Source organism: Calypte anna, chromosome Z (assembly GCF_003957555.1).
Source record: "Calypte anna isolate BGI_N300 chromosome Z, bCalAnn1_v1.p, whole genome shotgun sequence".
NCBI classification, from domain to species: Eukaryota; Metazoa; Chordata; class Aves; order Apodiformes; family Trochilidae; genus Calypte; species Calypte anna.
The window spans coordinates 59,616,204-59,630,832 of NC_044274.1; the positions used below are offsets into that span (position 1 = coordinate 59,616,204).

The 14,629-nt window shown below is 45.6% G+C and overlaps 1 protein-coding gene across 1 annotated transcript; it reads left to right on the forward strand.

Moving 5' to 3' along the window:
- Positions 1–337: 337 nt before the first annotated feature.
- CARTPT (CART prepropeptide) lies at positions 338–849 on the forward strand. Its single transcript, XM_030467707.1, has 3 exons — positions 338–490; positions 574–657; positions 742–849. The coding sequence occupies exons 1-3, from the start codon at positions 338–340 to the stop codon at positions 847–849; spliced, it is 345 nt and encodes a 114-aa protein (XP_030323567.1).
- The last annotated feature ends 13,780 nt before the right edge of the window (positions 850–14,629 follow it).

Sequence of the window (14,629 nt, forward strand, 5' to 3'; positions counted from 1 at the left end):
CCTGGGTCCCCAGATTCAGGCCTCGTCTCCCTCGTGTCCCAGCTTCCACTTGCTTCCCCAGATGTCAACCAGCCTCACTCTCTCTTTTCCCTCTCGACCCCCATGGTTGAGGGAAGAGCCTCCCACTCAACACGGGGGCAACAGGACCCTTCGCCTTGGACAATCCGGCGGGCAAGGCCACCTTGCTCGCTCTCAGAGAATGTTCCGCTGTCGGTGGCAAACCGAGCCGAGCGGATTTGATCCGAGCCGGGCGGGCCCGAGCCGCGGGGGGCGCTGACGCACAGCGGGGCGGGCGCGGCGCTATAAAGGCGGCGGCGCGGCGCCGGTCGGCAGCACCATGGAGAGCTGCCGGACGCTGGCGCTCTGCGCTGTGGTGGCCGCGCTGCTGCTGAGCACCCGCGGGCAGGGGCCGGAGGGGCCGGACACGGACCCGTCGCGCCCTGCCCGAGACCTGGGATCCCCCGGCGGAGCCTCCCGAGAGAAGGAGCTGGTGGGGCAGGGGGACAGGGGTCGGGTCGGGGGACGCCTCCCGGGCGGGCTCGGTCTGACGGGGGCTGTGGGGTCTCTCGGCAGATCGAGGCTCTGCAGGAGGTGCTGGAGAAGCTGAAGAGCAAGCGGATGCCGCACTTCGAGAAGAAGTTCGGGCAGGTGCCCATGGTGAGTGTCCTGGCGGGGCGGGAGGGGATGGGACGGGACGGGACGGGACGGAGCGTTGCCCTCACTGTCTGCCGCCGCCCGCAGTGCGATGCCGGGGAGCAGTGCGCCGTGAGGAAGGGGGCCCGCATCGGCAAGCTCTGCGACTGTCCCCGGCGGACTTCATGCAATTCCTTCCTCCTCAAGTGCCTGTAAGCAGGGACGCCCCGGGTCAAGCCGCCGGGAGCGCAGGCACCGACCTCTCCCCGCCCCGACGTGCCGGCCCGAGGCAGAGGCGGCGGCTTCCCGCGGCTCCTCAGCCCGAGAAAGGCAGCGAGAAGCCCCCGCGTAGCCCGTGTAACGCCGTCCGTGACATCCGACATCCGTGGAGCTGTGTTCTTTCTCTCCTCTCCCTTCCTCTCCTTCCCCTCTTTACCCGTTTGATTTTTGGCCGTCCAGGAAAAACCCAGCCCGTGCCTTGTGGAGTAGAGATGCCGGTACCGGGAGCGGTAGAGTGGTGCCGGCGCAGAGACGAGCCATTCCTGGGAGCGGGGCTGGCCCCGTGTCATGCCCCGGAATGCCCGGCTCCTTCCCGAGGCGAGGAACATCAATCCGCTGCCGGCCGGAGAGGCTGGGACAAGGGGATCCCCTGGGTGGTTGAGGGGTGGGGGGTGGATGTGTTCCGAGCACCCTGACCCCCTTTCTCTTGCACCGCAGCTGCGAGGGCCCAGCTTGGCTCAGCGCGGGGGGAGCGGGGCTCAGACGGCAGCCGGGCTGGCTCCGGACCGGCAGCTTCGGACCGAGCCCGGCCGCATTACCCCTGCCCTGGAGAACGTCTGGCTTGGCAAAGTCTCTGCGTTCAGGGGTCTGGCAGTATCTGAGCTGCGGGGCGCTGGAGGGAGGGGTAAATCGGTTGCTTTAGCAGAGCCACCACGGAGAGAAAGCTGTCTGGATCCGTTGCAAACAACCAGGGGATATCCTAGTCACCTAAACCAAATTGCTCACGTTTCTACAATGAACTGATGTATAGAAATACGTCTGTCCTCCATAGGTACCTTGTGCTTTTCAGTAAATTCATAACGTGTTTTAATCCTTTGTTTGTCTCTGATAATAAAGTCACTGTTCTGATGAAAGTCTTTTGGAAGAAATTTTAATTTCACACTTGGGAATCCCTAGCACTTGGAGGGAGATGCTGCGGGTTACTCCAAAATTACTGCAGCCACCTGCATTACTTCATGCTTTAGCCAGGCTGTCAGCTGGGTCAGAACAGGGTTGGAAGATGAGGTCTGTGTCTTCTGGTGCTGGCTTGGCTTGTGGCTGCTCCCTGCACTACAGGTGCAAAAAGGGACCATGACAAGCAGACACTTTGCACCTCAGGTTTTCCCTTGGGAGAGGACAGCATTCATCTCAGCTGCAGGCACCAGGCTGGGGATGCAATACGGAAGGGGGTGGGGGTGCAGGGGGGGCAACCACTGTGAGCTTCATCATCTTTGCTGCTTTGTGATTTATTGCCATGAAAGAGAGACCACTGAAGGAACCTGTTGTCTCTCCCTGGGTCACAATTCATCTATCAGAGGCCATGCTAGAGTCAGCTCTTAACCCTACCAGCAAGGACATGAGGGTCTGCATGAGCCAAGGCAGGCATGGGGGCAAAGCACTCCTCCAAACAGCCTTCATATTTGATGCTGGAGAGAGCACACAGTGAGAAAACCAGACACTTGTGATAAAAAAAGAGAATTCTGTAAGGCACTTGATTTACTTCTGAGGAGTAAGAGAATCTGAGCAAGACTGCCTAGAGCAAGTACAGAAAACCTGAGTGCAAAAAGAGTCTTTCCACTGTTTGCTTTATGACTGTTATTGGTAGTATTGTTGTTATAGGTCTTATTGTTGGACTTTTTTGTTTGGTTTTGTACTTTTGTTGGGTCTTGGTTTTTCCATTAATTTTTTTTGGTTGGTTATTTTGTTTGGTGGTTTCTGTTGTTTGTTGCTTTGTTGGGGATTTTTTCCTCTCAGGACAGGGATGAGTTCTTCTAAGCCCAAGAGAAAGAGCAAATAAGTGGCAGGTGGAAGCATTCAGAGAGTGTAAAGGCTGGGAGCATAGTGCTATGGGGCTGGGGGATGCTGTGCACAGGAGAGGTAGTAGTGATCTGGGAATATGGGGGGCAAGAGGTGGCAAAGTAGAGCAGGAGCCATCGTGCAAATGGTGGGAACACTGTTCAGGGTGGACTTTACACAGCAAAAGGGTTGTGAAGTGAGTGGGGATGGAGCAATGGGATTTTCCAGGCAGAGCTGATGACCAGCTGTGACTGCAATTTTTGTGCCTGTGGGTGGGTGCTGAGCTGTGGAGGAGAGGTGTGACAGTGCATTCACAGGGCTGGTGGCCTGTGTGAGGTTTTGTAAATTGGAAACTGTGCTTCTGGATGTCTTTCTGGTATTTGCCAGAGACACAATTAATTTACTGTTAATTTCTTGAGGAATAATGAAATAATTTTTATAGAATCTGGGTTTGGTTCCCCTCTGCTCCTACAATAAGGACATATTTAGGTGCTGAATGCTTCTAGGCATGGAGCTCATAGGCTTTTTGGTGGTCTCCTCAGCAATGAGCCCAGCCCCCGATACAACCATCCCAATGAACCAGCTCCAGTGTAGATCATATCAGTATGTAACATTTTTGCTGACAGTTTGTTTACACAAAACTGGATTGAAACATAAAATAGGGGACTAAAATACATCAAGAATGGTTCAACTTGTGTGTTAGTATTATAGCTCTTTTTTTGTTTGGTTGCACTGCTCAAAATTATAACTGTGGTTTAACTAAAGATCACTATTTTAAAACTAAACCCTAACTTAGGAAAACTGTGATATTATGAGAATACTCCCTGCAAGGCTGTGCGCCAGCCTAAGGGCTCTTACCACTTTGATTATACTCACAACCACTTTCATTACATTACAATTTTTTCTTTAGTACAGAATGAAAAAAGGCAGGTGAGGAAGAAAACCTGGGCTGTTAACAATCAGCATAGACTTGGCATTTGTTGACTTTTCTAAAATCAGTTACATGAGATTACACCATTTTTAGTTTCAAATATCTCTTGATTTCGCATTTCCTTTTGAGGGCACTGGACACACACTCTGTCATGGTGTTCTAGAAACAGGGGAGTGCCTAAAGCTCTGAGGGTTTCCAATGTCTTTCAAAAAGGAGGTTGTAAAGTCCTCCAGTGTAACTGTGGGTCTCAAGGGCCATTCCTGCTCCCCCTGGCCTTCTCCCCACCCTGCCTGTCACCCAGGACCCCATTTCAGCCCTGCCTGGGTCCCTCATCCCATGCCCCACAGATGCTACAGGGTGCCAGTCTCCCGTTCCCCAAAGCCCTGTCCTGGACCCTGTGGGGTGATATGCCAGCCTGGACAGTCCCCAGAGAGATACCTGATGCCTGCAGCCCTGCCTTGCTCTCTGGGGTCTGGCTGTGTGGCTCTACACAGCCACCCCGAGGGCAGCCCCTGATGGTCCCAGTCATGAGCAGCCCCCCCAGGATGGATCCACAGGTGCTGTACGAACTGGACAGCTGTGTTGTCAGTGGTGTACTCCAGGGGAAACACAGTGTCTTTACCATTCAACATCTCTCCAAAGAGAACCATGCAGGAAATACCACAGGAATGAATAGCTCTGCACACCAGGACAGGGTCTCTTGGCCCAAGTGGGAAAGCTCAGTCCTACTACACAGCTGAGGACCATGCAGTTCAACAGGACCTAAAGGTAGCCTTGTAGAGGTCTTTACTTTATGTCGTGCTTGCAAAGGGCCTGGGTTCTGCAGTTACCGTTTTTTATGCACCAAAGAGAGAAGGGGCAGAACAGCTCTCACCCAGTTCCCCACAGGGGCTGATCCAGAATACTAAGTCAGTGTTGAGATCAACATCAAGGACTCTTCCCTCAACAGACAGCTGGATGAAACAAGAGGACAGTTACGCAGACAAGCAGAAAGCAGGACAGCCACCCAGAACACCTTGTGGAGAAACCACATGCCTAATGCCATGGTTCTGAGCTGTCTGAGCTGGTTCTGTCCAGATGCTATAGTTTGGAGAAAAGCTAATGGATCCCTGTGCCTAGACTGGGCACCAATGAAAAGAGAATGCAAGGCTGTCTTAACCAGGATCAGTGAGGAAGTCAGGGAACATACTGACACCTCCAAGTGACATCACTTATCTTAGTGCCCAAAAAAAGCACTGGAGCTTTTGAGGGTTATTCTTTGGCTGAAAGAAAGTTTGGACTCAATCCTATGGTTCAGAAATAATGAGTTTATTGATTATGAAGTAAAGCCTCATCTGTCTCGACTGTCAACCCATTAGAATTCAAACACAGTAAATCTGCTTGCCTGCTGGCAACACCATTTCAAGATTGTTTTCTTTTTTATTTGCTCTTCCAGTGGGAAAGAGATGTGAAGAGAAACCTACTGGAATATTGGCTGGCAGGCCCCTGCTTTTTGTGTAGCAGGCTGACCAGCAGCTTCTGCTGGCCCCTCTTTCCAGGGGATCAACTGCTGTGGCCTGGGCTTCTCATGAGTTTCTGGGGCTTCTGACAGCTCTCAGGAACAACAGCACAGGTGTTCTGGGGAGGCAATTCCTGCCCTGATGCACCACGGGCTAAACAGAAGGTGGTGTCTCCCTCAGCTCTGGTCCTCAGAGCCAGATGGGTCCATGTTCCCCAGCAGCAGGAGCTCTGCCTATTTCTGCCCCAAGTGTCACAGCAGACATCTGGCACCCCAGGAGAGGATGTTTCCTGCAAGAGCATAGAAACCTTAGAAGCAGCACTGAACTGGTTTCTCTGAGCACACAAAGCCTCTGCTGCTGTGAACACTCCCTGGAGAGGATCAGCAGGGCAGGGCAAGATCTGGGGCAGCCTGACAAGGCACATTCCCTTTCAGGAGCCACAGACACCATAGTCTGAGCTGCACTTTCAGCTGTTCACTTGCCAATTTTTCTGTTGCAGTGTTTATGACTTCATGGCACACAGGGGCACACTCACCTCTGTTTAAAGAAAGATTTTTTTTTATTATTATTTTTATTTTTTTATTATTATTATTATTATTTTTTTCCTTTTCTTTCCAGCAGGTGGCCCAGGAAGAGAAGTCGGCACTTCGTTCTGTGATAGACCTCTGCTGGTGCAGATGTGCCAAGGCAGTTGGGATGTGGCTGCCGAAGAGCATCTTTTGTCCAGGCTCTGGTGGCTGAGGAGGAGGTGGCACCTTTTCCCAGCTGATACAGGCAAACAAACATGGTGAGGGAGTACCTCACATCTCCTGAGAGGCAGCATTCCTAGGAAAGATACTATGGATCTCAGGAGAGACAGGTCTCCTCAAAAACATGGGGTTCAGCAATGCTAGCACATCAGAGCAAATCTTACAGTTAGCTCACTACTGAAGTGCTTGTGGTGATTTCTCAACACCAGTTCTGCTAAGTCATCCAGAAAGCACATGCTTTCCCCTCTTTAGAAGACATGTAGTTTCAACAAGCTTAATGAAATAAACACTTTAAAGAAGTAGAGGCAACATAAGTGGTATTACATTATCTTCCTGTTCCCTGAGGGTGGCTGAAAAATTGCCTGGAGAGAAACTCCTCACCCTCAGGTGGCTGCTGTCTCTCTTGTGTCACACCAGGCAAAACTCATCAGGATGGGCTCCTGCAATGTTGCCATCTGTACTGGGCCAAATACATTGAGCAAAAGGAACCTGCTCCCATTGGTGGTGCTGATGGAGGTAAGGATAAGATATACTGAATTCACCAAGCAGAAACACCAATCTGGGCCCATCAGAAAGTTTGTTTTGAGAGTTACCTTGCTGTCTTCTCTCTTGACTGCTTGTGGAGGAGCTTTTTGTAAGAGCAGTGGCATGAATGCAGCTGCTTACACATAAGAAAGTGTCAAGAGTCAGAAAGGATGGTTTATGTTTTTTCTGCCCCTTGAACTGATAACACTGGCTTTACCTGTGCTGGTGTAGTTCCTTTATATTAAATACTGTATCAAAGAATTTGGGATGGAGATTGCTTGCCTTTTAAATCCCCCAGGTAAGGAGTCACCAGTACCCATCGACAGGTCCACAGGTAGAGATAAAGGATCATCACAGGCTGTGGCTGCTGATCCTTTTTTCTTAACATGTTACTGCATCTGTGAAAAGCCAAAGAGTTTCTGAGTGCTCAAGATACTGTGGCAGTATTTTCCTGCTAAAAGACTTCCCAAAAGTTCAGGGATATATTTTGTCACTGAAATTCAAAGCAGATGTTAATCATCTGTCCTCCATATGCACATTATGCAAAGGCTGTGAGAGTGATGATTTGAGCTGAAGGGCATTCCTGATGGGTCTGGAAACAGAACATTGCTCCCTCAACCCAGCCATCCCACAGTCTGTGTTCTGCCGTGACCTCTTAAGATGAATATGCAATGAAGAAAGATGCTTTTCAGTAACACCTGATAGTGTTAGTGCTGTCAGTTTTGCACTTGTGTTAATCACTGTTGGCTCTGTCCAAAACTGTTCACTCTTCAAGTTCTAGACCTTGCCTTCTGAAATATGCTGCTTGTGCTGCTGAGATGTCATTTAGCATAGAATTTCCAGTTAGTTCATCAGACATTACAGAGAACAGGGTACCAGAACAAGGACTAGAAGAAGTATGGGACTAAGGGGGGGGAGAGGCTTGCTTCTGGTTCTGTTACTTCTGAGAAGAAATGTCACTGCATGTGCTTTTACCCTCTAGAGCTGTGCTCAGAAGAGTGTAGTTACAACACAACAGAGGCAGACACAGTGTCTGACAGATGAGGTTTTTTGATACACCTCCTCTGCTCTTACTGCTCCCAGACTGAAGAGCAAATAGGGTCACAGAAATGGAAAAAGGAACAGGTATATCAGGTCCACAAATATTGCAGTGAAGTGTGCCAGGTATGCAGGAGTGTCCTGATGCCAATCTGAGGCAGAAATGTGTAAATTCACCTTCACACAAGAAGGAAAAAATTAATCTCCAGTCTCTACAGAGAGGTGCAAAAGGAAAGTGGGTGTTTTCTTCTCTATAAGCTGTGTTCTTCTTTTAGCTGCTTATCCACACACCGAGAAATCACTCACCATTGAAGACACAGGATCCATCCTGATGGTGGTGGTGAATATGGATGGGAGCAGTTATCCAGGGTGTGGGTTCCACCTCTCCCATGCATGGAATGTGTTGGGACTATGCTATGGATGAGATCATGATGAGCAGTGGGCTGACCAGGAAACAGCCTTGTGCTCAGACATTGACAAGGGCCAGGAGTACCAGGGATATAAACAAGAGACTGTGGCACTTAGATGTGACACACAGAAGCTGCTTTTAGTCATTTAAGCCAGAGCTAAGGACGACTGTGGAAAAAGTCCTAGCTATTGACATTTTTTTAGAGATCCACTTGGTTCCTCTAACCTAATATTGGCTTAGATTCAATAAAGGTTCTTTAGTTTGTTTTTTTGGCCATGACTTGATTTAATGGTCAAGAAAAGGTGTTTTAGCAGTTCTGAGGAATATTGTGCTTTTTGTTGAACTGTCATTAGCTCTCTTGATCTCCAAATTAAGAAAGTAAACCACACTTCAATAATGTCTGAAGTAGACAAATGAAACTGGTCTAGCAAAGCCTGACATATAGGATGCAACCCAAGGCCCTGAGAGAAATTACTGATGTAGTTGCCAAGCCACTCTTCATGATATTTGAAAAGTCATGGCAGTGAATGCAGTCCCTGGAGATGGGAAAAATGGATACATAACACACATTTTAAAAAATGGTAGAAAGGAGAACCCTGGGAACTACCAGCCTGTCAGCCTCATCTCTATGCTTGGGAAGCTCATGGAACAGATACTCTTAAAATAAGTTATGCTAAAGTTCATGGAGGACAGGGAGGAGATGCAAAACCAGCATGGCTTCACCAAGGGCAAGTCTTGCCTGACCAACCTTGTGGCCCTCTGTGATGTAGTGATTGCAATAGTGAGTGAGGGAAGAGCTATGTATGTCATTGTCATTTAGCTGGTCTTCTGTAAGGTCTTTAACATGGTCCCCTACAATATTCTGATCTTACAGTTGGAGTTTGATGGATGGACTGTTCAGAGAATAAGGAATCAGCTGGATGGTTTCATGCAGGGAGTAGTCTATGACTCAGAGAGACATTAGTGATGAGCTGTATCCCTCAGGGGTCTGTACTGGGACCAGTACTCTGTACTGGGTACCAGTACCCTCACCAAGTTTGCAGATGACAATAAGCTGAGTGTTGTGCTTGACATACCAGAGGGAGAGGATGCCACCCAGAGGGACCTGGACAGGCTTGAGAAATGGGCCAATGCCAAACTTACGAAGTTCAACAAGGTCAAGTGCAAGGCTCTGTACCTGGTTTGGGGCAATTCCTGGTATCAACAGGGGTCTGGGGAAGGAATTGATTGAGAGGGGCTCTGTGGAGGACTCGGTGGTGATGGTTTGGGAAGCTGGACATGAGCTGACAATGGGCCCTTGAGGCCCAGAAAGCCAACTGCATCCTTGGCTGCATCAAAAGTGTTGCCAGCAGGGCAAGGGAGGTGATTTTCCCCCTCTACTCTGCTCTTGAGAGACCCCACCTAGAGAACTGTGTCCAGCTCTGGCATCCTGAACATAAGAAAGACATGTAGCTGTTGAAGTGAGTCCAGAGAAGGGCCACAGACATAATGATAGGGTTGAAACAACCTTTCCTATGCAGAAAGGCTGAGACAGTTGGGGTTGTTCAGCCTGGAAAAGAGAAGGATCCAAGGAGACTTTATTGTGGCCTTTTAAAGAGGGTTTATAAGAAAAATGGGGACAAACTTTTTAGCACAGCCTGTAGTGACAGGACAAGTGGTAAGGGCTGTATACTGAAAGAGGGCAGAATCAGAGTAGATATAAGGAATAATTTTTTTTTACAGCGAGGGTGGTGAAATACTGGAATAGGTTGCCCAGAGAGGTAATAGATTCTCCATCCCAGGGAACATACAAGGTCAGATTCAACTGGGCTCTGAGTAACCTGTCCTAGCTGAAGATGTCCATGGTCACTGAAGAACCTTTAGAAGTTCTTTCCAACCCAAATGATTGATTTTATGATTCTATACATAAAATACATCTTAACCTACCATTCTGTGCCACAGTCTTACTGACACATTTGAGGCCACTTTAGATGTGCTAAATTTCCGCCCTTCTGGAAGTAGAATTCTGACATGACTATTGCCCTGATCTAGTCAAAATACCTTTCTTCTAACTACACTTCCAGAGTACTTACAATTAATTAACTGCACATGATTTTCAGGTACACCATTCTGTGCTGTATCATCTAGAAATTTATCTGCTAAAAACCCAAACCAAACCAAACCATTTGTTCAGCTGGTTTTTTTTAAACTTCAGAATAGTCAATGAGTATAAGAATATTTGCAATCAGATTTTAGAACTCCCCTTTACATGATTGCCACATGTTTTCTTTTTTTATTACCTCTTCATAACATCTATAAGGAGTTAAAAAAAACACTTCACAGAGTCAATGGAGAAATTCAGTAAATAAGCATTAAAAGTTATGCTTCAGAATCTTCCAGCCTTCTTTAATCTACAAAGTTGTTCAAAACATAATTGAATTCCTATTGTGAATTCAGTTGGAAGACATGATACTGGCAGTTGTTTCAGGCTTGCATTTATCCACAGAACAGGTAAAACCTGCCAGAACAATGTACACATTTTTGCCAATTAGATATCACTGCAATTAGACTAATGATCTCAGTAGGCTGATGTATTGAACCAAATGCAACTAAAATTAAGAGTATAATGAAAAACATAAAGGTAAATGAGAGTGTGACTCTTTGTGTGTTATATCCATTGAGGATGGTGCGCAAGCTGTAGTTACAACTTCACCTCTCAATGTATTCACCAAATTATCAGTCATCCTCACAAAATCCAGCAGGGGGCATATTTTTCTGCATTTGAGCACAGATTTTTTTTTTTTTTTTTTTTTTTTTTTTTTAATCTGCATTACTAAACTCACCAGAAGAATATGCCAGTATAGTTTGGGTGTTCTATTCTTCAAGCTACAGCTTGCAGGCAAAAATGATGATTCTAAGTAATCTTAAAATGTAGCTTCAAGGAAGGATTAGCTCATTTATTTGTAGCAACGGGTATGACACCAAAAAGAAGTGGGTCTACTTTTCTCTCGACAGTATATTATAAACAGTAGGGGTAAAAGTGGTGGCTTATAATAAACCAGTGAGTCTGGTGATAACAAAGCTGCATAGATAAGCATAAATACAAGCCTGATAAATTATGGCTATATTAATGTGCAAAATACTTGGACTGACTTCTTCATTCATTGAGAAACCCATAGAATTAAACAGAAATTGGTGGTCACACTGGAGAATTCTTGGAGGATAACTACTGTGCAATAAGAACAGTTATGTTCCAAGGCTGGAAAAAGAGGATAGCCTGACTGGAACCTCACAACTCTATAATTCTGTAGGAAGATTTTCAAAAGTTGCAAAAATACACAGTTCTCTACCAAACTCTACAGCTGTGGGGTAAATTTGATAGGAAAGTGTTTACAAAATACATGCAATTCTGATTGTCTGTATGAAGCAATCTGAACAGAAAATCTTTAATTTATGGACAGATTAGGTCCAGTCAGTCCTCTTCATTTTTGAAAAAAAGAGAACTGGTAGTTCCATCAATTGTGCTTTTATTCAGACATTCGTGTTGGACCCTACACAAACAATGTATTTGTTCTGCTTTGGATCTATTTATGTTATTTCATTGCTAGTGCACTATTTCTTGTGCAACTTTCAAAGTGTTACATACTGGAGGAGTCCACTGAGGACTTTCTGCCTTCAGCTGAAGACACGATGAAAACTTCTTTGAGAAACTTCTATGCTTCCAGGAAGAGAGATAAAAGCTCTACAGAAATAAAGGGGCAAATGTTGTTCAGACCAAATATTTCCAATGGTCTTTGTGCAAATTAACATCTGAGGTGTATTCGTTTCTGAGCCAGGTATTGAAGGAAGATGTGCGAGACCTCAGTTGCTGCTGTCAGGTCAGATCTGGAACAAGGGAGGGTGCACTGAGCGGATGAAGTTCCCGAGTGACGTTGGTTCCGGAGTTACCCGGGTCCTGGCACAGAGTTTGGGTTCTGCGCACCGTGAACACAAGAGGGTGCTGGTTCCTCAGCAGAGATTTCTGCTGTCCCATTTGGAAAGATGCTGCCCTGTGGCCGGAACCGGAGAGATGACCAACACGTTATGAAATCACAGCTACTAAAATAAGCTTCCTTAGAACAGGACTAAAGCCACAGATACTATCTTCTAACTTGCATCCCTCTTCATCCTTTCTTTAACCTGTCTAAAGTCAAAGGTGGTAGCAGTAGAAATGGATCCAGTCTCGTAGAAACATTACAGCATGTCTGGGCATTTGGATAAGGCACTTGCAGAGCTTTTCAGGTGAGGCTTCTGCAGTCTTCCCTGCTCAGTAGTTAGACTGCACTGGAGGCCCTTCACGCCACCCAAATTGTGGATGAGCTTTTATACTCCCTTTTGAGCTGCTTTATGATGTCCATATGATAATATGCTGCTCCAAGCACTGGTAAATATTTATAATGGAATTAATTATTGCATTCTATTGTATAAGCTCAGCAGAAGATGGAAGCAGTGGAGTGTAGACTCTGGGTGTTGGAATACTGTTGGAGAATAGTTTAGCAATTAGAGTAATGATCAATTTGCTGCATTACTGATATTATACCTCAAAATGGGCTGTCTGCATAAATCAGGAGCCAGAAGCCCAGATTAGCAGCCATCCAAGTGATGGTTACTTCAGCAAACATTACCTGAAGAGGTACTACCTTAATTAAAATAAGTTCAAATGCAAATTTCAAGAACAATAGGCATTTATATGAGATATTTCTTGTAACCATAATGATAATTTGTTATGAATTATACAAATTGATTTACCAGCTTCCTGACTGTAAAACAACGGTGTAAGAAATGTTGACTTTATTCACAGAAAGTGTAGGTATGCCTTCTTCTACTGCATAAGGCAATGAGAGAGAAGTTAGTTTGTGCTTTTTTTTTTTTTTTGGTGTTTATTGTGGTTCAAGAAAGACTGATTCTGAGGGGGAAGAGTTAACTAAAGAATTAATTGGCAATTTGCTAATTTTAAAATACAGTAAGTAGACCTTTACCAAGGTATTTCAGAATTGCTGCTGTGCACACACACACTTACTTACCTGTTAAATCAATCAGTAAGCTTTTCTGTATGCACAAAGGTCAGCAGCAGGTGTCAGTAAGTTCCATCAGGTCATGTGAGGCAGTACAATCTCGAACTGTTGGTGCCGAGCAATTGTTGATGGAACGGTTCGACCATGGGCCCTGGGCTAAGCGCAAGGACAGCTCTGCGTAAAGCAACTTTTGTAACTGCAGGGACCAGTACGTTAGAACACTCGAAGGTTAAGGAGTAAGCAAGACGATTAGATTAAGGGACTCGGCACGATTGTTATGTCTACAAAGAAGCTCAAATGTGTGAAAGATAAGCTTTGTTAGTTAATTGTTGCTAAATGCTTTGTAGCCAATCAAGTTAAAACGTGTGTAAGGAGATGTAGAAATCACCAATCAGCAATATTTATACGTGGCATTAGCTCTTAGATTAGTGTATAAATATCGCCTTCTGATTCAATAAAGTTGGACATTTGTTTGCATCAAACTGGGTCCCTGTTTTGGACTGCAACAGTCATGGAAAAGGAGGGAAGAACTTTGAGGCAGTTTTTCTTCTGTAGATACCAATTCTTGAGAAAACAGATCTTTCTTAAGTACTTATTATTAGCCTTACCTTGTCTTTCCCAAGTAAGCCCACTTTCTCCTCCTTGAATAGAGATTATAGACAGTGTCATTCCAGTTCCTACCCAATTATGTCGATTTTCCTTTTCCTTACTCACAAGTTAGGAATGTATTTCAGCATTGAAAACTTTTCAGCAGTAAAAGAACACAAAAGCAGCAGTGGACGTAGAAAGTGAGCTCCCACAACTTAAACAGGCAACTAACCTTAACAATCAGTTTATAGTGTAAAAAGCCATCTATTGGAAATAATGCAATTTATCCCATAATGATTAAAGATCAGACATACTCTGTGAAGCTGACAGAAGCCATGAATAAAACTGCTTCTAAATAAATGCAAAATACTTAATGTTGGGGACCATTTATCAAGGGAGCAATCAGAAACTGAGATTTCTTCAAGTATTAGCATGTGTATGCTCTCAGAAAGGGTCAAAGAAATTACTTGTTATGGAAGATAATATTTTAAGAAGTTTTTACCAACACCCAACCTACAATTGACTTTTCTAACTGAGGCATTACTTCATGTTGTCATCTCCTGCCCTTCCAATTGCCTCATTACAGCAGACCAATAAAATCTTTGTCACTTATTTAAAAAAAAAAAATTAAGCTAAGAAGAAAACAATGGTAGATAAGCAGCTTAATACAGTTCTTCATTTGGAGAGCATTTCTTGTTTTGACTTATGCAGTAAGCATGTGTGTGCAGTGAGAGAACAGTTATAACCTCTCCCCAGAAAAACAAGTTCTACAGCTGATCTGGCCTTTGTCTTCCAGAACAATTTTCATAGCTACTCTTCAGACAAGACAATGGACTGAAACAAGCAGTTTAGAATCATAGAATCATAGAATCATAGAATTAGCCGGGTTGGAAGGGACCTCAGAGATCATCTAGTCCAACCCTTGACCCAGCGGAGCAGTTGCTAGACCATGGCACTGAGTGCCACATCCAGTCTTTTTTTAAATGTCTCCAGGGACGGAGAATCTACCACCTCACCGGGCAGTCCATTCCATAGCCTAATCACCCTCTCCGTGAAGAAATTCTTTCTAATATCTAACCTAAACCTCCCCTGGCACAACTTAAGACTGTGTCCTCTTGTCTTGTTGAAGGTCGTCTGTGAAAAGAGTCCAGTTCCCACCTCGCTACAGC

What these genes read in the sequence shown, in the direction of transcription:
- CARTPT (XM_030467707.1), top strand. Translation starts at nt 338, where the DNA reads ATGGAGAGCTGCCGGACGCTGGCGCTCTGCGCTGTGGTGGCCGCGCTG. An exon ending in CCTCCCGAGAGAAGGAGCTG is followed by an intron (nt 491 to 573) that starts GTGGGGCAGGGG and finishes GTCTCTCGGCAG; the next exon opens with ATCGAGGCTCTGCAGGAGGT. An exon ending in AGTTCGGGCAGGTGCCCATG is followed by an intron (nt 658 to 741) that starts GTGAGTGTCCTG and finishes CGCCGCCCGCAG; the next exon opens with TGCGATGCCGGGGAGCAGTG.